The sequence below is a fragment of the Microtus pennsylvanicus genome, chromosome 15, assembly GCF_037038515.1.
Source record: "Microtus pennsylvanicus isolate mMicPen1 chromosome 15, mMicPen1.hap1, whole genome shotgun sequence".
NCBI lineage: Eukaryota > Metazoa > Chordata > Mammalia > Rodentia > Cricetidae > Microtus > Microtus pennsylvanicus.
Genome location: NC_134593.1, coordinates 52,620,522 through 52,642,848, shown reverse-complemented (window position 1 = coordinate 52,642,848; position 22,327 = coordinate 52,620,522). Strand labels below are relative to the sequence as shown.

General features: G+C 41.1%; 1 protein-coding gene across 4 annotated transcripts; it reads right to left on the bottom strand.

Moving 5' to 3' along the window:
• Positions 1 to 13: 13 nt before the first annotated feature.
• Positions 14 to 22,169, bottom strand: Bora (BORA aurora kinase A activator). 4 transcript variants are annotated; one of them, XM_075949279.1, is made up of 12 exons: positions 21,899 to 22,169; positions 21,124 to 21,291; positions 19,509 to 19,615; positions 14,900 to 14,945; positions 10,738 to 10,819; positions 10,147 to 10,212; positions 9,603 to 9,659; positions 8,720 to 8,946; positions 7,974 to 8,106; positions 4,876 to 5,462; positions 1,320 to 1,451; positions 14 to 273 (listed from the first exon to the last, which is right to left on the bottom strand). In XM_075949279.1, exons 1-12 carry the CDS (start codon positions 21,962 to 21,964, stop codon positions 208 to 210), a joined length of 1,737 nt encoding a protein of 578 aa, XP_075805394.1. In that variant the 5' UTR covers positions 21,965 to 22,169; the 3' UTR covers positions 14 to 207. The 4 variants fall into 4 exon arrangements, with proteins under 4 accessions (XP_075805394.1, XP_075805395.1, XP_075805396.1 ...); XM_075949280.1 differs by having other exon boundaries at positions 8,783 to 8,946; XM_075949281.1 differs by having other exon boundaries at positions 14 to 1,451; positions 4,876 to 5,039; positions 5,325 to 5,462; positions 8,783 to 8,946.
• Positions 22,170 to 22,327: the final 158 nt, after the last annotated feature.

The window sequence follows — 22,327 nt, the reverse complement described above, 5'->3', positions numbered from 1 at the left end:
CAAACCACTCAAAACAAATACAAAAATATTTATTGGTTAAAAAATAGCTTGTAATTAATAACTTGGAGCTTCTGTTCCTGTCACTAAGTTCCTTTGCGGACAGACTTTTTTTTACATTACGGAGGGAGCTGGGCATATGACATGAAGCAGTTACCCCAGTCACCACCACGTGAGATCATGTACTGAGTGTGGTCTGTGGTCTCGAGACTATGGGCTGCTGCACTGCGATGGGCCAGCAGCTTTCATCCAGCACCTCTGCACTGTGTGCTCTTGCTGTGGAAAAGAAGAAAACACCTGCTTTTCAGTTTAGGGCCATTCAAAAGTACAACTGCTACCAACTGTTTTGAAATGGGGATGCAGATTTCCTGGCTTGAGAGGGCTAGTGAAGATAAGAGTTTTTGTTGGGGGGGGGGTTCCCTCCCTCCCTCTCTCTCCTGCCCCCTTCCTCTTTTTGAACCCAGGATGTTAGGCATGCTAATCAATGCTAGTCAATCAATGCTAGTCTAAGCTTCAGCTTAGATTTTGAGGGATAACTGAAATGAGCTGGATTATCAGGAGCAACTTCGTTGAAGTTACTAATATTAGAATGAGACTTGGTTTTGAGACTTCCTTTGATACACCAAAGGAAAATATGGTGCATTTCTTACTGAACTTGCAGAGAGGTTTATATAAATAGTTTTAAATAAGTAGGCATAAAGAGTAAGATTGTCGTGTCTCGTTCCTAAGATGATGGATTTCAAATGTGAATGTGTAGTTGTAATCATATCAAGGTTCATGAAATGTTTATATCAAAAATATATTAGTACAAATATTTGACATACCTAAAATACCTACATTTATTTTCCTTAGAACAATGAAAATCTTTAATGGCTATTGAATTTTAAGAAATACTTCAGGAAAGAATAGGAGAGGATTAATACTGTCCAAATGCATAATATCCAACAGTGATAATACTGAGACCATTATTTTTTATGGCTACACATACAGAGTCTTTAAGTGCTTTTAACTTTTGATATGTAACCAGTTGCACTATTTTCCTCTCTAGTAGTAATTATTTTCAAATTTATGTTTGAGCTGTTTGAAATATTTCAAAGACAAAAATCAATTTTAGAGGCAAAAGTCTCTGCCTTTCCCGTTTCCTTATGGATGTAACTGCTCATTGCTTAGAGTAGAGCTGGTACCCCCTCTAACTCATCCTCTCCCATTGGACAGCGAGGAACTTTGGAGTGTCTGCTTTTAAAATATCTACTAATGACAAAACAAGATGAGTGCATAGGCATGGTAAAACTATACAAAATGGTGAACTGTTTTCTCCATACCTTTATATTACAACCTTGAGATTTTATTTCTACTTCAAAGGACTGTGTGACATCTTCTTTGCAGCAGCTTTCTGTCCCAGCAATATCAGTGACATGGCTTCCACAAGTCTGTGTGGTGTAACCACTGTCCATCTTGAAGGAATGAAAACAAAACACCGGCTCATGAAACTGCAGACTCATTCATTGTTCTAATTTACATGAAATATTGTAAGAAATGCAAAGGCTAAGTGAGCATATAATTCACTACATCTGAACAATGTAACAGTGATCACAGTAAATGAATTTAATACATGATCCTAAAAGCTCTACACGAAATTGCTTTTCCCTGCAACACTTCATAGGATATTTCTTGGGAGGAACTATAATTTCTTTAGCATCAGTAGACAAGTCACCAGGTGCTTTTCTGCTCTTTCCAAAATGAAAATAAAGACTACAATCAGTTTTCCTTTCCAGCTTGCTTTTCTAGCTTATCTGTAAATGCCTTGCTTGTACAGTTTCTAAATACCATTTAAGTATTAAAAAATAAAGATAGCCTGCATAAGGCTCATACCCAGTTGTTCATAATGGCACACACATAAGAAAATGGTTACATTTTATAAAACATACTGGCTTGCCCCAAAAGTGAAAAAGATTTTTAAGTTGGTAATTCTCTTATCATGGAGGATACCTTCCAAGACACTTCAGGTAACACCAAACCCTGCATCCTCTGTCCTACCTACACATACCTGTGATAAGATTTTTACTTATAAATTAGACACAGTAAAAGTTCAATAAGAATAGAACAACTATAGCACATTTCTGGTTATGTAACACTAACCTAGTTTGGCTTCAAATTCACAGTTTTGCCCCAGACTCAAAAGAGTGCTAAAATTACAGGCATGTGCCACTATGCTTGATTTACAAATATGTCTATAAGTTACAGAATATGATCTTAAAATATTTATTGTACTTTCAAGAATTTTTTGGCTCTTTGACATATGCAAATCGCTAGAATTATGTTAGTGCTTTTAGTCAATATTAAGTTTTGGAAAAGCTCTTTTTAAATACAAGTGACAGGTTAGCCTAGTGGTCAGCTTGACAGCTGAAATGGCTGCTGTGTGAAATGATTGGTAGAAGTACGGGCAGTGTGGGGACATGAGTCAAAGGGTGTTTGACATCCCACCGAGGGTCAGTTTAAGATATGGTGCTCAAAATAGCATGAATTTTGAAGCAAACTTTATATTTTAAATTTAAACAATTTTGGACCACAGATATCTACTGTACTGTAAAAAGCATTTACTGAATAAAAATGCTTGGTCATTTGTAGCGCTATAATGCCATTTTTATTTTGTCCTTTCAACATCTACTTTATAAGGTGAGGAAGTGGAGGTTCAGAAAGATTAACTCAGTGTTATACATTGACATCAGAGGCTCAAGTTAAAGTTCTTTTCACTTTTACATTTGCACAGGGCGGTGGTGAACGCCTTTAATCCCAGCACTTGGGAGGCAGAGGCAGGTCTCTGAATTTGACACCAGTTTGGTCTACAAGAGCTAGTTCCAGGACAGGCTCCAAAGCTACAGAGAAACCCTGTCTTGGGGGTCGGGGTTGGTTGAGGGTCATTTACTTGTAATATTGCTGAGCACCAAACAACACCACCCAACACACACATAAAGCACTGACCTAGCCCTTCACCTTTCCTTACAAATTAGGAGTAGGGAAGTCTGTGCTGCTTTGATCCCCTGACGGACATCTACAATAGTGTATAAAGTCATACTGTTTGTCACCCAGGTGATCACAAGGAAAATACTCCTAGTTTTCATGTCTGTATACCCACTTACTGGTTCCTGGGAGTCACAAAGCAAAACCCTTGGGACAAGTACAATAAAATTGAACAGCACATCCCAAGGGAAATCCCTCGTTCTGTTACCAGTCAATAGGTACTTGATCAAGACTGTAAATATCAGATTGCTTACAAAGAGTCTTCTTTCTGATATCACTGCTAAGTGACTGGCTTATGACTCAGTTCCAATACATAACTGATTTCTCAGAAAATTAGTTAACAACCTACTTCAGAACCCAGCAATAGCACTTTGGGGCCAAAGGATGCTCAATCCTACTACAAGGACATGTGCTCAACTATGTTCATAGCAGCATTTTTTATCATAGTCAGAACCTGGATGCCCCTCAACCAAAGAATGGATAAAAAAGATAATGGCACATTTACACAATGGAGTACCACACAGAGGAAAGAATTAATGACATCTTGAAATTTGCAGGCAAATGGATGGATCTAGAAAACACCATATTGTGTGAGGTAACCCAGACCCAAAAAGACAAATATAATATGTACTCACTCATAAGTGGCTTTTAGACATAAAGAAAAATCAGCCTACAATTCACAATCCCAGATAACCTAGAGAACAAAGAAGACCCTAAGAGAGACATACATGGATCTAATCTACATGGGAAGTAGAAAAAGACAAGCTCTCCTGTGTAAATTGGGAGTGTGGGGATCATGGAAGAGGATAGAAAGGGGAGAGGAAGGAAGACGAGTGGAGAAAAATATATAGCTCAATAAAAACAATTTTAAAAAAAGTTTTAAAATGAAAGGTTCCAGTTCCATTTTCAGTTATTTCGGCATCAGCATGTCCAGGGTCAATCAGAAAACACGAAGGCGAGGCATCGAGAGCCTCTCAGCACACTGAGCCCGCAGAGTCAGCTGCTCCTGAGTTGGCATCAACTCAGTTAGAGAACATGGACTTGGGATGCAAAGCTGCTGGAGTCCATACTGGCTCTGCTGTTTATTTTTTTTTAAACTTCAGGGAACCTACTTAGCCTCTGATGCACAGCTTTCTTAGGAAATGTAGGATTACACGAGAAAATGTTGACTGTTTCAAGTATATAAAAAGTTAAGACATAAAAGTGCTCCAAGTTTTCTTTCTCCCCTAAAGGACATTAAGGCAAACCAAACCCATTCAAATTTTAGCATACGAATCCTATGCTAGAAACTGCATTCATTCTTCCTGCAGCAGATCCCAGGACACAGCTGTCTCCTGAGATGATGTCTGAGCCTGGCTTCTTTTCTGCTCATAATTTACTATTCCCAGCAGACAGTGGTTAATAGAAATATGAATAATTAATCCTCCTGATTGCTTTTGGTAATTTTTTAATACTACGGTGTCCTAGTTGGTCTGAAACTGGCTTTGTAAAGCTGGCTGGCCTTGAACTCACAAAAATCTGTCTCTGCCTTCCAAGTAAGCCCCAAGTGCCTCCCATGTGCGCCTAACAATGTGCGCCACCGTGCTCAACACTCCTGATAACTTTTAAACTCTCCAATGCTATAGTGCTAACATTTAGCCTTTACCGTTCTAACTGTAAACACCTCACATTTAGCCTATTAGATTTCTCACCCTGTAACACCCAGAGTCAAAGACTAGCAAATACAAAAAGCCTTACCTGGATATTGCTAAAGACTATCAAATACAAAAAGCCTTACCTGGATATTGCTAAAGACTATCAAATACAAAAAGCCTTACCTGGGTATTGCTAAAGACTATCAAATACAAAAAGCCTTACCTGGATATTGCTGTTTTCACACGGCAGAACACTGCTTTCCGCGAGAGGCGACATGCACATATGAGAGCTTTCGATATTGAAGGCAATTCCACTCACAAAACCAGTCGTGGCTGAATTCCCATCACTCACTGGCTCCTTTATCCAAGTGCTCTCATCTCCTGTGTCTATAGGGTCGAACATAACCACAGTGTCATTTTCCCTCTCACTCTCGACATCCTCCAGCGGCGCTAGATTTTTCTCAGAACTAGACTGGCTCCGTGTAAGAGACATGGCAGTGACCACCGAAGGCTCGCCACACGCCAAAGGCTCACAGTTCAAGGGCGGGAGGGATACTGGCGCACTTGGGCCTGGTGGAGAGACATCTGTGGAGAGAGCCTCATCTTCTTCGCTGTCACTGTTCTCAAGAGTAAAAGGGACCCGAATCAGTGAGGACAAGTACTGAGTACCACCTCTCAGTCTCCGAGGAGACCAGCTTTTAATTGGTGAGCAGCCATCTATGTACGGACTCCTGATGCTTAGATTAATGATCCCGGTAGATCTTGCTCCGGATGAAGCTTCAGGAGAATGAAATATATACTTCCTTTGTTCTGAAGGAGAAGAGGAAAAAAAAATCACATCACAAAAACTCAGAAAGGGAAAAGTCATTTTTAAGTGGTAATCGTGTTCATGTCAGAAAAAAGAAAAAAGACAGTAGCAGGTTTGTATATACTGAAGTGAAATTTTAGTGTTAAAAATAACAGAAAGTTAGTATGTGCCTCAACAGACTCAACCTCAAAGCTTGTTTCTATGGCTCTTTCCAAATTTTAATTAAAATATTTTATTTCTTGTGAATTATTTCTTCATAAGTACATTGCACTATATCAAAGTTGTTCATATACAAAGAAGTCTCTTAACAAGTTGGCTTTTAGAAACTGTAACTTAACAACTATACTTGACAAATGTGTTGGACTTATGTAACACACTTGTAACAATACTAAAAGGCAAACAAAAACTAGAAAATAGTATTTTTAATAGTAAGGAGCCTAACAATATCCAAAATGATAAGTGTGCTTTAGTTTAACAGTGGTAACAATAAAAAATTTAACTGACATAAACTTTTATGAAGAGGTTAATTAAATTCCAACAAAATCCTTAAAACTATGGGGCAGGGAACACAACTCAGCGGCAGGGACCTATATTCAACCCCCAGTTTAGCAGAGGGAAAAGAGCCTTCAAATTATCTGTCCCTTTGGATGAATTTTTACTTCGGAAAATTAACCTAGGTAAGGGGTTTCAGCCCCACAACCATAAAAAGCAAAACAAAAATAAGACAAATAGAATGATACATCTTGAAATGGTTCAGAAGTATGTTTTTGAGGTAACACTAAATAATCTGAATAACCTACAAAAGAAATAAATGCTTTGTAAAAAAATAAAGAACCATGGATAAAAATGTACAAATTTGTTTATCTACATACCCATATCCCTATATACAAAAATAGTTTTTCATTTTCCAAAGTTTTACTATGAAATGATTTCCTAAAATATTAACTTTTCAAAAATTGGTAAATATTTTTTTTCCAAGAGTACATACATTTCTGAACATACTTATTTTAACAACCTTAACCAAGTATACTTTATAGGGTTTAAATACCTGGTTGTCAAAATCTATTACTGTAAGTAAGAAGGTATATAAAAATCAACTTATCTCTAAACTGTGATCTCCTTGAGAGAGTGCGGTAAATACTTGTTAAAATAGATTAGAAAAGCCGGGCGGTGGTGGCGCACGCCTTTAATCCCAGCACTTGGGAGGCAGAGGCAGGCGGATCTCTGTGAGTTCGAGACCAGCCTGGTCTACAGAGCTAGTTCCAGGACAGGCTCCAAAACCACAGAGAAACCCTGTCTCGAAAAACAAAAACCAAAAAAAAAAAAAAAAAAAAAAGATTAGAAAAGCTTTCTGAGAATTCTAAACGTTCAGGATAAATTATCTCTCCAACCTTTGTTGTAGTGTGAGGAATTGAATGCAGACATCACACAGCATAGACAAGTATTCTACACTGAACTATATCACCAATCTTTTTTTTTAATTATGGCAGTTTTATTTGATAAGGATTCATATGAATAGGGGTTCTGTGTGTGTGTGGAACCTGATATTCTATTACATTTTATATAATTTTTTTCTTTTTTGGTAAAATTTTTAGGGTCTAATTATATAATTGCCCCTTCCCATTCCAATTCTTACAAACACTCCAATGTAATCCCTTCCACTGCTTCATTCAAGCTCATGGTTTTTTTCTTTGTGTTACATTCCTGTGTGTGTTCCTAAACACCTGCTCAGTAGGATGTTACTTTTATATGTACATGTATTTCAGGGCTCACCACATTAGTATGTCTACCGGTGCTGTCCTGGGTCAGGTCATGTTTAGGCAGCCATGATGGTAAGACTTCATGGATGTAGCTTCTGACATTTCTAGGAGACACAATCTCACATCACAGCAAACTCCCCGTACCTCTGACCACTTTTTTTTTTTTTTTGATGGGGTCTTTGTTTTATTGCTGTGAAGAAACACCATGACCACTACCACTCTTGTAGAAGAAAACATTCAACTGGGGCTTAGAGTTTCGGTGTTATCAGCACTGTGGCATGCATGATGCTGAGCGTTGGTCTACAACATCCTGACATTATGATTGGCAGGCCCAGGAAGAAAGAGAAACTGGGCCTGGCAAAGGCTTTGCAAACCTCCATCAAGATCACAACTCCTAACCCTTTTAATCCTTTCAAAGAATTCCACTTTCGGGTGATTAAGCATTCAAATATATGAGCCAATGGGGGCTATTTTGTTCAAACTACCACAGCCTTACAAGGTAGCTCAAGCTAGTTATAAATTTACATATTCCCATAGAGCCCCTGAACTTATGATCCTTCTGCCTCTGTCGCCCAAGTATTGGAATTTATAGCATAAGCTACACATTTGACTTACACTGCTACTTTTGTTTTTTAAAAAAGAAAGTGTCTACAAATTAATACCAAAATATTCATTCCTAACTGCTAAAAGAGCCCCTTTATTAATAAATGTAGATAGTACAATTTTAACTGTATATATTATTCTGAGACGAACCTGAGAGTGGCGTCTTTCCTGCTTCAAGTGCAATTGGTGAGAAAGTGGGTAAAGAAATAGTTGGTGGGCTAGCTATGCTCCCCAAACTGTATTTTCTTGTACTGTTATCAATGGGGCTAGAAGAAAACTGTCCCTGTGATTAAAAAAAAAAAAAAAAAAAAAACTTAAATTAGAAAATCAAAATCGTCATTAGTTAGTAAATACATGTAATTTCTGTGTCACAGTTATCTTGCGCATTCTTTGTCTTTTTCACACATATTTACAAACCAGGAATTCCCAAGAACCCAGCAATGAAAGGCATCTTGGAACAAAGACAACTAAGACTGCTAGAAAAATCTTGAAATAAAATATCGAAGTATAATGAATTGGGCTCAAACAAATCATTCATTATATTTTATACCAAGTAGCTGTCTGTGAAAATACCTATAAACTATTTTATTTACGCCATCAATGCTAACTTAGTTACGCCGCTAATCTTTGGGCAATTCAGTAAGCCAGACTGTGATTCCTTGAGACAAGGATCAATTCGCTCACCCTGTCTACCTTAAAAACAAAACTGAAGACTGACTAAAATCATACCTACAAACTGCGAAAAACTGGTGATCTTCCTGGATGTGATCTGAGTATCTGCATCCAAGCAAATCTACAACACACTAACCAGCCACTTGCTGGCACACTTCTTATGGTACATGCCATCGACACAGGGCTCCTAGGCTACACGGAGACAAATCAATCAGATAAAACACCTCAAGAGATTCTCGACCCAGGGCTCCTAGGCTACACGGAGACAAATCAATCAGATAAAACACCTCAAGAGATTCTCGAGCAGTGCCAGGAGGACTTCTGGGAGAAGCTGAAGGTAAGGAGTCAGAGATGCTCCCATTCACATCCAAAAAGAGCTTTCTTCTGAGAGACGAGGAACTGAGGTTCCCAGGAGATTGGTCCGCAGCGTCATCAGCTCTAAAATAGTCTCCTGCGTTTAATAAAAACACAGAGAAAGTTGATCACTGTAAGAAGGAACTACACTTATAACACTGATTTTCCAAAAAGTCATGAAACAGCCGAGCAGTGATGGTACATGCCCTTACTCCCAGCACTCGGGAGGCAGAGGCAGGCGGATCTCTGTGAGTTCGAGGCCAGCCTGGTCTACAAGAGCTAGTTCCAGGACAGGCTCCAAAGCTACAGAGAAACCCTGTCTCGAAAAACAAAAACAGAAGCAAAACAAAGAGTCATGAAACATGTTTGAATTTTGTTTCAATACACGTATGGGTAACGTTTAAAATGTTCTTTATTTTTGGAGTGTTTGTTTATTGGCTGTTACTGATGTGGTGAGTCAGGGTCTCACTACGAACCCAGACTGGACTGGAACTTGTGGTCATCCTGTCTCAGTCTGCTGACTGCCCCCACACAGTCATTAGCAGACCTGCACCAGTAAGGTGTTTATCTTTCGTGCCCACAGTAAAGTTCACAGCGATAAAAACATTAACTCAGGCCACGTTCAAGAAACAGGAAAATGTAGGGCAGCTTCCCGTTTAAAGGACGGCAACTGCTGCACGACCATTTACAAACAGCCGACCAAACGAGAAGCTTTATTTGTGTTCTTAAAGGGTCAAGTCACACAGCATTTACCCAATATGGCTTCCAGATTGAAATCCACAGGAAGAGACAGCAGAGTCTGGCAGGCAGCTGGGAATAAGCAAACAGATGTTAAGTACGCACACACCAGTGAAGGCAGGTGACATCAGTTCAGCATGTGCCTGCCAACCACCACCTCCCAGCATGTTCCAGGATAAGCAGTCATTCTTCAGGGGCACTCTATTACATCCCATGCCAGCTTCGTGATTGGAACGCACTAATGGTAGAAGCTAGCTGCCCCTAAGACTTGTACTGGAAGTGAACAGGGTAGCCGCAGACACTAGGGGATTCCTCAGATTAACAGAACTTTGTGTTTTCTTTAAACCTTTCCCTGAACCAGAGAACAATTCACAAATCACACACTTCAAAGTGGAAAGCAGCACACAAGTGCTCTTTCTAAGTCAGTTCTCTTGGCATGCAGCTTATCCACAAAGCACACAATGTCTGAATTGAAAAGGACCGCACTACTGTATGAACTAGGCTTGAGTTGAAGTAGCTTGCTATGCACCACATCTTTCCAGACCCAGTTCATACCCACCATTGCACTTCTCGGAGGGAAGCGTCAGCTTCTGCCCAACAGGAGAGTTGCCGTTGCTATTAAGGCCTGTGAAACATTTTCAATAGAAAATCATAGTTTTATACTTATGGCACTGGGTACAGTATTTATCCCTAGTGCTTGTACCGGTTTTTTAGAGCCCATTCTCTTTGGAGGGAGACCTTGCTCAGCCTAGAAACAGTGGGGAGGGCATTGGACCTGCCTCAAAGTGATGTGCTAAATTTTGTTGATTTCCCCATGGGGCGCCTTCCGTTCTCTTGAGGAGTGGATGGGGTGGGGTGGAAAGAAGGTGCACGGAGCAAGGCAGGGATGGGAACTGGGAGTATGTAAAATGAGAAAAGATTGTTTTAAAAAATAAATTTAAATAAAAAAATGGAAAACCCAAGCAGATTTCAACTAAGGTTTGCTCCTTACTGGAGAGGGAGCTAATCGTGCCATGTGGAAACTGAACTTGCAGCAGGCTCCTGACCAGCGCCAGCACATGGAGGCTCCGCTGTGCCGCCCTGCCGGCCCTGCTTTTGCGAATACTCACATTTGCTTACAGACCCTGGGTTTTGCACGCTGAGTACTCACATTTGCTGGGGTGAAGCTCTACAGGCTGTTTCCCATCATGCTCAGTCCAGGGAGAGGGGACAATGACATCTTTAGTGAAAAACTAGAAAAATTCAAATTGTACAAGTAGGCGTAAATGCCCCACAAATGGGAAAGAGTACCGTCATTATTTCCATATTATTTCATTATAACCACCATGTATGTCACATATACTAACTTACATTTATTTTAAAATGTTCATATTCAACATAACTGATCAAAGTAAAGTTAAAGGTGAAGAAATATATAGAGACCTCTTAATATTTTAAATCAACCATTTAAATTTAAAACTTATAAATAAAGCTAAGAGTATTATTCATACGTCAATTGCTTTTCACTTCTCTGCCAATTTGTCTTGGGATTGGCGACCAGTGTAAGTTGAGGAGGAAAGGAACACATGGAGATAAAGGTACACACAAGAGTAAACGGTGGGATGGACTTAGCCCTTACTGACTCTCGAGATTAGCAGTTTTCAGGAATTTGGATAACCTCTGTTAAAACCATAATGAAAAATAAAATTATATAAATTTACAATTAAATACATTATATTGAATCACTCAAAAAGTAGTACTTATAAATTATTTTGCATTTGTCAATATCTATGTTCTTGACGTTAATTACACTTTGTGTACATATGAGGTGAAATCTGTCTCCCCGGGGTGTGTAACTACACGTTTCCCCTTCAGAGATAGCGTAGTGGTAGCTGGAAGTTGGAGCATTTACATTATGGGTAGCAGCAATCACAGAAACCATAGTAGGTCTACAGAGAGAGACAGCTGTTACACATGCACCTTCAACACTATCCCGTTCTACTCAAATGAACAAAACCCAACTGTATCTATCTATCCATCCATTATATGTCTATCCATCTTCTATCTGTCTGTCTGTCTGTGGCTATGTCTTTTGCTTCTAATGCAGTGGACTCATAAACTTATGACACACGGCTAAAGAGTAGCACTCAACATTAACTAGAACCCAAATTTGATGGCATTTAAAATAATAAGTAGAACAGACATTTGAAAGTTTGGTAATAATCAGTATTGCAGAGAGGAAAAAACCAAACAGCACCATGATAAACAAGGAGCATAAAAGGTTCTGCCTCTTAGGAAGGCAATGTGGCAAAATCCACTCAGACTGAAAATCCACAAAGCTCTGGCTTACCATCCACCAGAAGAACATAAAACACATAACAACTGCAACACTATGGTGTTTATGCATTCTGACTAAAATACAAGCATCTATACAGGTGATTATTTAAAAAAAAAAAACTAAGAAAAATCAAGAAAAAATAATAAAAACAAGATGCAAAACCAAATGAGGATAAACCTACGTGTCTAACATGTTTAAAAGATGCTATTGTGAGGTGAACCTAAAGAAGCTAAGTAAGAAGGTGAACCCAAGGAAAAACATATAGTTATCCTCTTGGCTAAGGGAAGTAGACAAAATTGCCGGGGAGAAAATTGGGATTTTGGGGGTGGGGTGGGATGGGGGTAAGGGGAGATGGGGAGAGAAAAGGTAGAAGGGAAGGAGGGGGGAACTTGGGGAAACAGGAGGATTGGGATAAAGGAAGGTTGGATAGGGGAGCTCGGAACCACAATTCTTAGTTAAGGGAGCCACTTTAGTGTTGGCAAGAGAGTTGACCCTAGAGGGGCTCCCAGGTGCCCAAGCTGAGGTCCCCAGTTAGTTCCTTGGGCAGCTGAGGATAGGGAACCTGAAATGACCCTATCCTCGAGCAATACTGACGAATATCTTGCATATCATCATAGAACCTTCATCTGGTGATGGATGGAGATAGAGACAGAGACCCACACTGGGGCAATGGACTGAGATCCCAAGGTCCCAATGAGGAGCAGAAGGAGGGAGAACATGAGCAAAGGAGTCGGGACCACGAGGGGTGCACCCACCCACTGAGACAGTGGAGCTGATCTACTGGGAGCTCACCAAGGCCAACTGGACTGTTACTGAAATAGCATGGGATAAAACTGGACTCTCTGAACATGGCGAACAATGAGACGCCAAGGACAATGGTTTCTTCACATGTTCCCTGGAGATTCTACAAACCCCTAACTTGCTCAGAGAGAACTCCGACAGCTTTGCTCCCTTTGTGCTGACTGAGCAGTTGTGTCTCATCATGCTCCGGACCAGGCAGGTGGCTTGCCCGTCACAGTCCCTAATTCCCTCACACACTGCAGGATTTCTACAGGTCTCACAAGGGCCACATCTCAGATTTGGATCTGGAAGGACTAAGGCAGAGGCGCATGTGGTTTAATACAGAGCACGCATCGGGCCATGTTGCCCGGTGGTTTGCAGAGAGCAAACCAGAAGCAATGCAATGATATTATCACTTTACTTTGTGATAGAAGCCAACAGAATTCTCTCTTTTTAAGAAATGCTATTTTATGTGTGTGGAAAAAAAAACCAAAAAAAACCCAAAACAAACAAACAAACAAAAAAAGATGCTATTGTGTATATAAAATTAATCCCAGCTGCACAGGAAAGGCTGCAGCAGTTCCTTTCAGACTGGTTGAGAATGACAGCTTTTGTGTTCTCTTTACATCTGATAGGTCTGGCTTTGACATGTGTATATAAAATATATTTTGGATATAATTACTAATCCTGACCTTCACTCTGATTTTATTCCCTATGAATGCTGCTGAGCTTTCCTTGAAACAGCTTAAAGGATTCTAAACAGAGACAGTATTTTCCAAAATGTTGGAAAGTTAGAAAGGACCTGAGCTATTCAGCTGGGGAAGGATTAAGCGAGAGTGTACCAGTGGGAATCAGAGCTGGAGATGAAGAGGGAAACAAGGTTTGTCAGGATTAGAACACCATATTTTCTAAATAAGGTTGTATGTAATCTTAAGTACAAGGGACAGACAATGCCTATGTTAGCAAAACCAAGGAGGGGCCAGTCACCAGGCTCCAGAACAAACCAGTAATGTGAATCCTTTGGGGTACAGAAGAGCCAAGTATAGCTAAGAAAAAGTAACGTGTAGTGGAGACCAGAAAGAAAAGGGACAGCTCAGAAACTGTCATTACGACACAAAGCCTCTCTGGCTTTACTGATTTTACTAAAAAAAGAAGAAAAGAGTGAAGAAAAACCTTACCTTTGTACTTAGGAGTAAGTCATTTTATGAACTATATTCTAAATCTTAAAAATCCTTAAGTACTAACTGCAAAAGACAAAGTCACTGTGAACGTAGAGGACAACAGTCAGCTTCCTTTACCTCAACTCCAACCTGAGTCAGAAGTTTGTGCTACTCAGTATTCTGAATGCACAAGGAAAACAAGCTGTGCTGGGCGGAGAGGGAGATGATGGACAGGGAACAATACTGTTGGAATCTAACAAATTTGTTTGTAATCTAACAAAAAAAATCTTGCCTGAAGATCAGAGTGCCGAGTTAAGCCTCTAGTAGTTAGACCCGTAGGTCAGGCAGTGGTGGCACACACCTATAATCCTAGCACTCTGGAGACAGGCAGACTAAATCTGTCTAAAAGAGAAAACAGAGCTCACCCTTGTGCTGGGAATCCCACGCCTTTGATCCCAGCTCTAGGAAGGTGGAGTCAGGAGTGATCTGACTGGGCGAGAGAGGAATATAAGGTGGGAGGAGACAGGAGCTCAGATGTAGTCTGAGGATCCATACAGCGGGATGCAGTCTGAGGTTTTGTAGAGAGAACAGCAGTCTGAGGGTTCATAGAGAGATTCAGTCTGAGGATTGGTAGAGACAGGACTGCCGCTTCAGTCTGAGCAGTGGTAGAGGAAAGAACTCTCAAGTGACTGGCTGCTTTGCTTCTCTGATCTCTCAGCATTCATCCCCTAGTATCTGACTCTGTTTATTAGTAAGAACAATTAGAATTCGTGCTACACCAAACCGTATTAATCTAGGCAGGGAAGAACCAAACCAGTGAGTTTGAGAGCAAGGGAGCAACTGAGACAGGTGAAAACTATGGGTCTTGTAAACGGCTCACAATTGTGGATAAATAGAAGGGAGGGGCGCACAGAGGACCAGAAGGGGCACGAAGAGTGCTAAGGACCAGAGGGGAGCTGTGAGAGTGGAGGAGTTCAGCAATCTTCCTAAAGGGGAGGGCACACATGCAAAACGCACTGTTGGTTGGCTTAATGACTGTAACAGTGTTAAGTTACCTCTTCGATGGCTTTTTGTCTTTTGTCTTCCACATCTTTATCTGTTCTATACAGAGATAAAGGAGAAAAATAACTAGGCCATTACTTCAGCTTATGGAACATCAAAAATAATAACCTCTCAAAGAAATAATTTCTCTCCATTGAAAGCTGACAAATGTTAGATTCATTTCCAAAAAAACTGGCATCTTATACCAATTAGTTAATGGCAGGATTCTGAAAAGTCGCCATCCGCGGTTGGTATCTCTTTCCTCTAACCTGAAGTTAAACGAAACAAAACTTGCTTTTCCAAGGCTTGTGTTGATATATCAAGTTACCACCAACAATATAACTTAAATAGTATTTTAAGCAATAGAAATGAAGTATTGCATCTGGTAGAAAACTAACAAATGTCCAAATTCTCTTTTTGCAATTATAGCAATATCATTATAGTAGTTATTTTAGGATAACTTTTATTTTGAAAGGAAATTAACAACCTACTCTTCTCAATAGAGAAGTAAAAATATTAATTCTGAAATATAGTAACAATATAAAATTTTGTCCAAATATATGATTTTTTTTCTATACAATACAGAATTACAACACAAATCTCTGCGTTATAAAATTGAATACAAAATGTCGGGTCCCAGGCACAAGGCAACAGTTGCCAAGGACATGGCAATTAGCCTTGTCAGACCACTTCTTTACTTTGTTCCAAGAAAGAGTTATTGCAATCCATCCAAAAATTGGTAAATAAATTTAAAAACACAATTTCAAATTATTTTCCTCAGTCACTGTTCATGAACGTATATATATGTTCCTGCATTGAAGGAAAGAAAAAAGGGAAGCTTGTATGCATTTCGGAAATTTAATTTAAATGAATTTTAAATAAGGGAATTATGAGAAAATAAACTATAATGTTCACCCCCAAGTCCTGGCTTGGATGATAGGCATTTTGAGTCTAACACCTCAGTCCCTCCACTAACATGGCCATAGCATAACCATATCAGAATGACTGTGCATGCACTAATTTTAGTTCACAGTGAGTTCCAATGTAGCCTCATCCCATTCCAAACCCTCAGAGGAGCTTGAGCCTGAAATCTGCAGCTGATTGCTGGAATCGAAAACCCTCAGGTGACAGTGACAGAGAGGGCAGAGTACCCTGGCCAGCACACTGCTGCACACCAGGGGTGCACACAGGGGGCGAGAGCTCTGAATACTGATGCGTTCGTCGTATATTCTAATACCCCTCTGTGTGCTCCAGATAACAAGGAAGGAAGGCTGACATGGCTCTGGTTAGTTGAGCAGTATCAGAGGCCAGTGCTTTTCCTCACAACGAATCAACACACTCTGCTGAGAGTGGTTTCACTTTCTCTGGTAGAAGTCTTATAGAATTACATCGGTAGGATAACAGTAGACTATATTCCCACTTTTTCCTTATATATATAAAAAAATCTATCTACTAGAATGCACCAACATTCTTTCTAAGTCCCGATAACACACACCTTATTTTTGTGAATCATATTGCACTGTGGTCTGACTGTCCAGTTAGCTCTTAGGGGCAAGAATAATATACAGTGCCTCGTAGAGCCTGGGATGTATTTTTTGACTGATGGTGTAATTATGTTCATTATATTGAAGAAATAGGCGAAAGTTAAGATATATACTTTGTGTGTGTGTAGGGGTTACTCATGAGTTCATTTGATTTTTTTAATCTTCTCTACAGAATTAAAATTAAAATCCTGTATGCTTTGTCTTCAGCCTATCCCCTTCCAGCTGTTTAGGAATTTAGGTGAGAACTAATTATGAGTAAATTGTCATTAGAATACCAAGCAGAGAGAAAGGGAGTAGCAATATTTGCATGAAGATCTCAAGGTGTGTTTCTGTGCATGAGTCCTAAAGTCAAGGGGGAAAAGATTCCACTGCTTTGGACTAACAATACAGCTATCTTACGACAGAAAATTAAATACTGTATAAGCCATGTATTTGATTTTCATGTATTAAACAAATCAGACTATAAGTCTTGCTCAGCCATCATCAGAGAAGTTTCCTTCTGAAGTAGAGAAAATGCAGAGCCCACAGCCAGACTTTATGTAGAGAATGAGAGACCTTGGAGCACTCAGACCTAAATGGCATGTCTCCATCAAATCCCTCCTGTTAGGGCTCCTGCAGGAGAGGAGACAGTAAGTGTGTAAGGACACCGAGAGAACAAGGAAGGCCCTCTAAATCAATATGAGCAAAGCTGTATGAACCACAGAGACTGAAGCAGCGTGCACAGGGCCTGCATGGGTCTGCACCAGGTCCTTTGAGTTTATATTATGGCTTCCAGTTCAACATTTTAAGGTATTTGATGTGGGATGTTCTCCAGTATATGTGTTACTTTAATTGGTTGAGGAAGCTGTTCTGACATGGGGGTTAGACCAAGCAGAGTAAAGCTAGGCGGAAGTCCAAACAAAGATACACACACACACACACACACACACACAGAGAGAGAGAGAGAGAGAGAGAGAGAGAGAGAGAGAGAGAGAGAGAGAGAGAGAGAAAGAGAGAGAGTAGGCAGAGTTGAGGAGATACCATGTAGCCGCCAAGAAGCAAGATGTGAGGTAACAAGTCATGAGCTTCATGGTAAAATATAACCTATAGAAATGGGTTAATTTATAGTTAGTAGTAGTCAGTAAGAAGCCTAGTACACTGGGTAGACAATTGGAACTGATAATAAGACTCAAAATGGCTATTTCATAAGTGGCTTCAGGAACAGGTGGGCAGAGAAAAATTGGCCATGGGGGGGATCAGCGGGACAGAGAAGACTTCCAGCCACAGTTGGTGTCCAATGTAGGGCAGGAATTCATGGAAAAGCTACTTGCCTGTGACTTTATAGCCACCAGCACAGGCTGGAGCTGCACTCAGGACTCCTGCCCAGTCTGGCTAGACTTTCTTTCCTTTTTTCTCCCAAGCCTCTGCACGACTTTGGGATTTTCCTATTGTAGTGACTCTGAACAGTCTCCAGCTGCCACTCAAACTCCAGAAGCACCTGGACTTACCCACCCTAGACTGGCTGGCTCTATCTTTAGGCTCTCTACCCTTCCTCTTCCCCCCCCCCCACACATGCTTTTTGTGCACAATCTCCTGTGTGTTTTGCAGACAGTCTACTCTCCCTCTCTCTGTATCTTTCTTTGGACTTCCAGCCCAGCTTTATTCTGTTAGCCATTGGCAGAAACAGCTTTATTCATCAACCAATAAAAACTACATATATACTGAAGGACATCCCACATCAGAGATTCCTGAGTGTGTGAAAGAATGGGCCTCTGAAGCCGGGCGGTGGTGGCGCACGCCTTTAATCCCAGCACTCGGGAGGCAGAGGCGGGCGGATTTCTGTGAGTTCGAGGCCAGCCTGGTCTACAGAGCTAGTTCCAGGACAGGCTCCAAAGCCACAGAGAAACCCTGTCTCGAAAAACCAAAAAAAAGAAAAAGAATGGGCCTCTGATTCTTGTGCCTTTTCCTGTGTTCTATTCCTTCTGTTTGTTTGGTCTAACCCCCATGTGTTAGGTTTTGCTTCACCTTATTATATTTTATTATCATCTGTTAGAAGCCTGTTTTCTAATGAGAATGGAAAGGGAGGGGGACCCAGAGGGGACACAGGGTAGGGAGGAACTGGGAGGAGCAGAAGGAGGGGGAAAACATAGTCAGGGTAGATTATATGAGAAAAAAAAAATCTATTTGTAATAAAAAAATACAAAAAAAAAGGACTATAAAACAAAGGTTCTTTAAACTATTGGTAATACTGCCTAGCAATCTGATAATTAAATTCCAGCTCTGGCCCACTAGCTAAGTGTATGCTGTCACTATTGAGGATCACTGGACGGCACAGACAAACCAGTGTTTGCAGACTATGCAAGGGATGAGCAGACTGGGCAGGCAGGTGACAGGAAGAGTCAAAGGAGACAGTGTACAGGCCCACAAGATGGCTCTGTGGGGGAAAGCGCTTGTCATGGTATACCTCACGACCTGAAATCAACTCCTGGTCTCCAAGGTGGAACAAGAGACCACTCTCACAAGCTGCCCCCTGATCTCCACGCCCACACCATGATGTACGCTCTAGCATGGACACGGCTTGATTCCTTGATGATCTGTGTTAAAGCTCAGTGATGCCTATAAGGCTCTCTGTGGCCAATCAATGTTATTGCATTAGGTGAGTCTTAACTTGTTAGGGAATTCTAGACTGCCCCAGATAGGCAGCTATGGTTAGTGTTCTTGGGACACTAACCAAATATATCAGAAACCGTAACTATAGAGAAACGTACAATGTTAAAGTGCTTTTCCATCTAACCAAAAGTCAGGGAGACTGATGTTTAGAGTAGTGGCGGTAGAGGGATTGGGGGGAAGTGTATGTGTGCGGGCACATGAGCCGGCGTGCACACGCTAGGACAAGAAAAGGGTTCCTATATAGACTGGAATTTTAAGTCAAGGTATATTTCTAGACAAAATACTTTAAACTCGCTTAGAAAGGGAAAATAGCCACATTAAATGTCTTCTTTCTTGACATACTTACACATATCATCAGCTTTTAGAAGTTCTTATTTCTCTTTAATTAACCATCTGCTATGATACTTAAGCACTAGAAAGGAGAACTTACCGAGAATGACTTAAGTAGGAGGCCTGACGGTGAATCTCCTCTGGGTCTATTTCTACAGGGTTCATTATAGCCAGCTGGTCAATAGACCACCTAAATTTCCCTGGTGTCTAACGAAAGAAAGTAAACATCTATATGAAATCAAATTAAAATAGCTCATCAAAATGCTACCCAATGTTACCTTCAAAAATGTAGATAGCTATAACCAAATAATAAAACCAGATAGTAAAACCAAAATAACAAAAAAAAAAAAACATGAAATTGCCCCTACAGCAGGACTGTAAACATCCATCACCAGTGGCGTTTGTACATAGCTCTAGGGATCCAGCACACGCCCTTGTGTTTGCAGGGCGCATGGCCAGCATGCCACCAGTTGAGCTATCTTCTTTGCCTCCGTTATTTACTAAAAGATGCAAAATTATTATCACGAATCAATGGATACTGGGAGGCCAAACAAGATATGATACCACAGAAACTGTATACGGCTCCTGCACACCTTCTCACGGTCCACGCTGGTATAAAATGTGCAGAAACAGTCACCTGGTGTCTATTAGGGTTACTACTGCCATGATGAGACACCCGGATCAAAAATAAGCTGGGGAGGAAAGCATTTACTCGGCTGACCCTTCCACATCACTATTCACTACCGAAGGAAGTCAGGACAGGAACTCAAACAGGGCAGAAACCAAGAGGCGGGCTGCTGCTTACCAGTTTGCTCAGTCTGCTGAACCCAGAACCACCAGCCCAGGGATGGAACTACCCACAGTGGACTGAGCCCTCCCACATCAAGTGCTAATGTGAAAAATGTCCAACAGGTATGACTGGTGCCTAGTCCTATGGAGGCATTTTCTCAGCTGAGGCTACCCCCTTTCAACTGGGTCTCTGAGACTCGAGCTTGTGTCAAGCTGACACAGAAGTAACCACCACACCTAGTTTTGCAGTTTTTCTAGGGAAGTCTGGTTAACAAATCAAAAGAACGTTGTCAGTAACAAGTAACAGTAAAATCAGTTAAAGTGACGAGCCTTCTCTAATAACCTAAAGAGCACAGGTCACTTTGTACGAGCCTTCTGATAAATATCAATCATAGCATGTATTTCACTATTTTGAAATTGCTCATTTTGTTGAATTTATTCCAATAGCACAGGAGATGGCTCCCGTTTCTGACAACCTGCAAGCTTTAATAGGGCTTGGAGTTTTTAAATGGCTGGGGAAAAGGAAACAGAAGCCTCAATATTTCGTGGCAGAAAAGTAACATGAAATTCAAATTTCGGTGCCCATAATTCCATATGAGAACACAGCCATATGTATCTCCGCACTGTCCCTGGTTGCTTCTTTTGATCTGAGGGACATGAATAGTGCAGCTGGGACCAGGTGACTTGCAAAGCCTGTCTGGTTCCTGACTGAAAGTGAGTCGCTTCTGTGTTGGTGTGGGAGAGTTTGTACCAAGAGACCCTAACTGGTCCACTGTATCTGATGCCTGAGAGCATTCATATCCTGCTTTCTGAAAGAACCATGAGAAAATTAGGTGGCATAGCTTCTGTAAGATACTTACATTTAAAATCATTTACAATTACTTCCATTTAAAACCTCTTGTAAACATTAGCCAGGAAAAACTTACTGGTAGTTTTGTGGCTTTAAAGACAGAAGGACTTGCAAGGGTTTGTTTATGGAGGTCAGAATAATCACTAGGACTTTCAAAGGGATTTAAAACAGGGAGCCTTCCTGGAGTTTCCGGTGTTATTTGCATTTTTAACTCGCTGACATCTCCCATAGCCCAGGAAACAAACTAAAAAAGAAAACAGAAGTATACATATTAAAGCTAGTAAGTATCACAGATATTAATCCTTACAAAATATACCTAACATTTCACAAAGAGTTCACTCCATACCTAATCGTTCTGGAGATAGAGCTTACCAGAGAGCATTCTATACGTTTCCTCAGATGATCTAAATCCCTTGGGACTCACTTGGGAAGCTGGAGTGGTAAGGCATTGGTGCTAACATTTTTCAGAGGCAGGAACACAAACAAGCAGGGCAGTTAAATACACTCCGGTCAACTCTGAGATCTGGCCCAGTGAGAGGCAAGTAAATTACACTAAGCACAAGGACCTTTCCAACCAAACGAATTCTATTCGCCGTTTTCTTTATTCATGATCTCAAGATTAAAAGAGCACGAACATCTCCGGACACCCCGGCAATTCTAGAAAGAACTGCAATTATTCCTCCTGGCACTTTAGTCCTCACTAGAGCAGGGTGATTGACAGGATCCAGGTGGGGCTTTAACTAGTTTCCCCGAAGACCTCCATTCCTCCAGCACACAAATCCACAATGCATTCCTTCCCAAGAGGGTTACAGCCAGGGGAAAAAGAAAGAAAGAAAGAAAAAGGAATTTACTTCTGGCAGATCCAAGTTGGGCCGGCTGCCTCGGGAAAGATCAGAGACGTCACTTCCAGCGACCATTCAAGTTTCCAGGTGCCCCTGTCCCTGCTCCCTTCTTCACCTCTGGGCGAGCGCGCAGGCACGGCCGGAGCCAGGAACCCAGAGGTGTCCAGCTCCAGACAGGGGTTCAGGCCTGAACCTCCACGGAGGACGTGCCTACACTCGCTGGGGGGACGAGGAAGTTGCAGCATGCCCTGCACAGTCCAGCACAGACGCCGACTCTTTAACTCCCTCCGCGCTGTCTCCGGCCAACCAGGGCACGGGGCGGGGCGAGGAGACAGGCCAATCACGTCTCGCCGCCGTCCGCGAACCAGCCAATGGCGTCGAGGCGCTGGAGCGAATTCGAACGCTAACTCCTCGCTCGAAGTTCCGCGCTGGGGAACG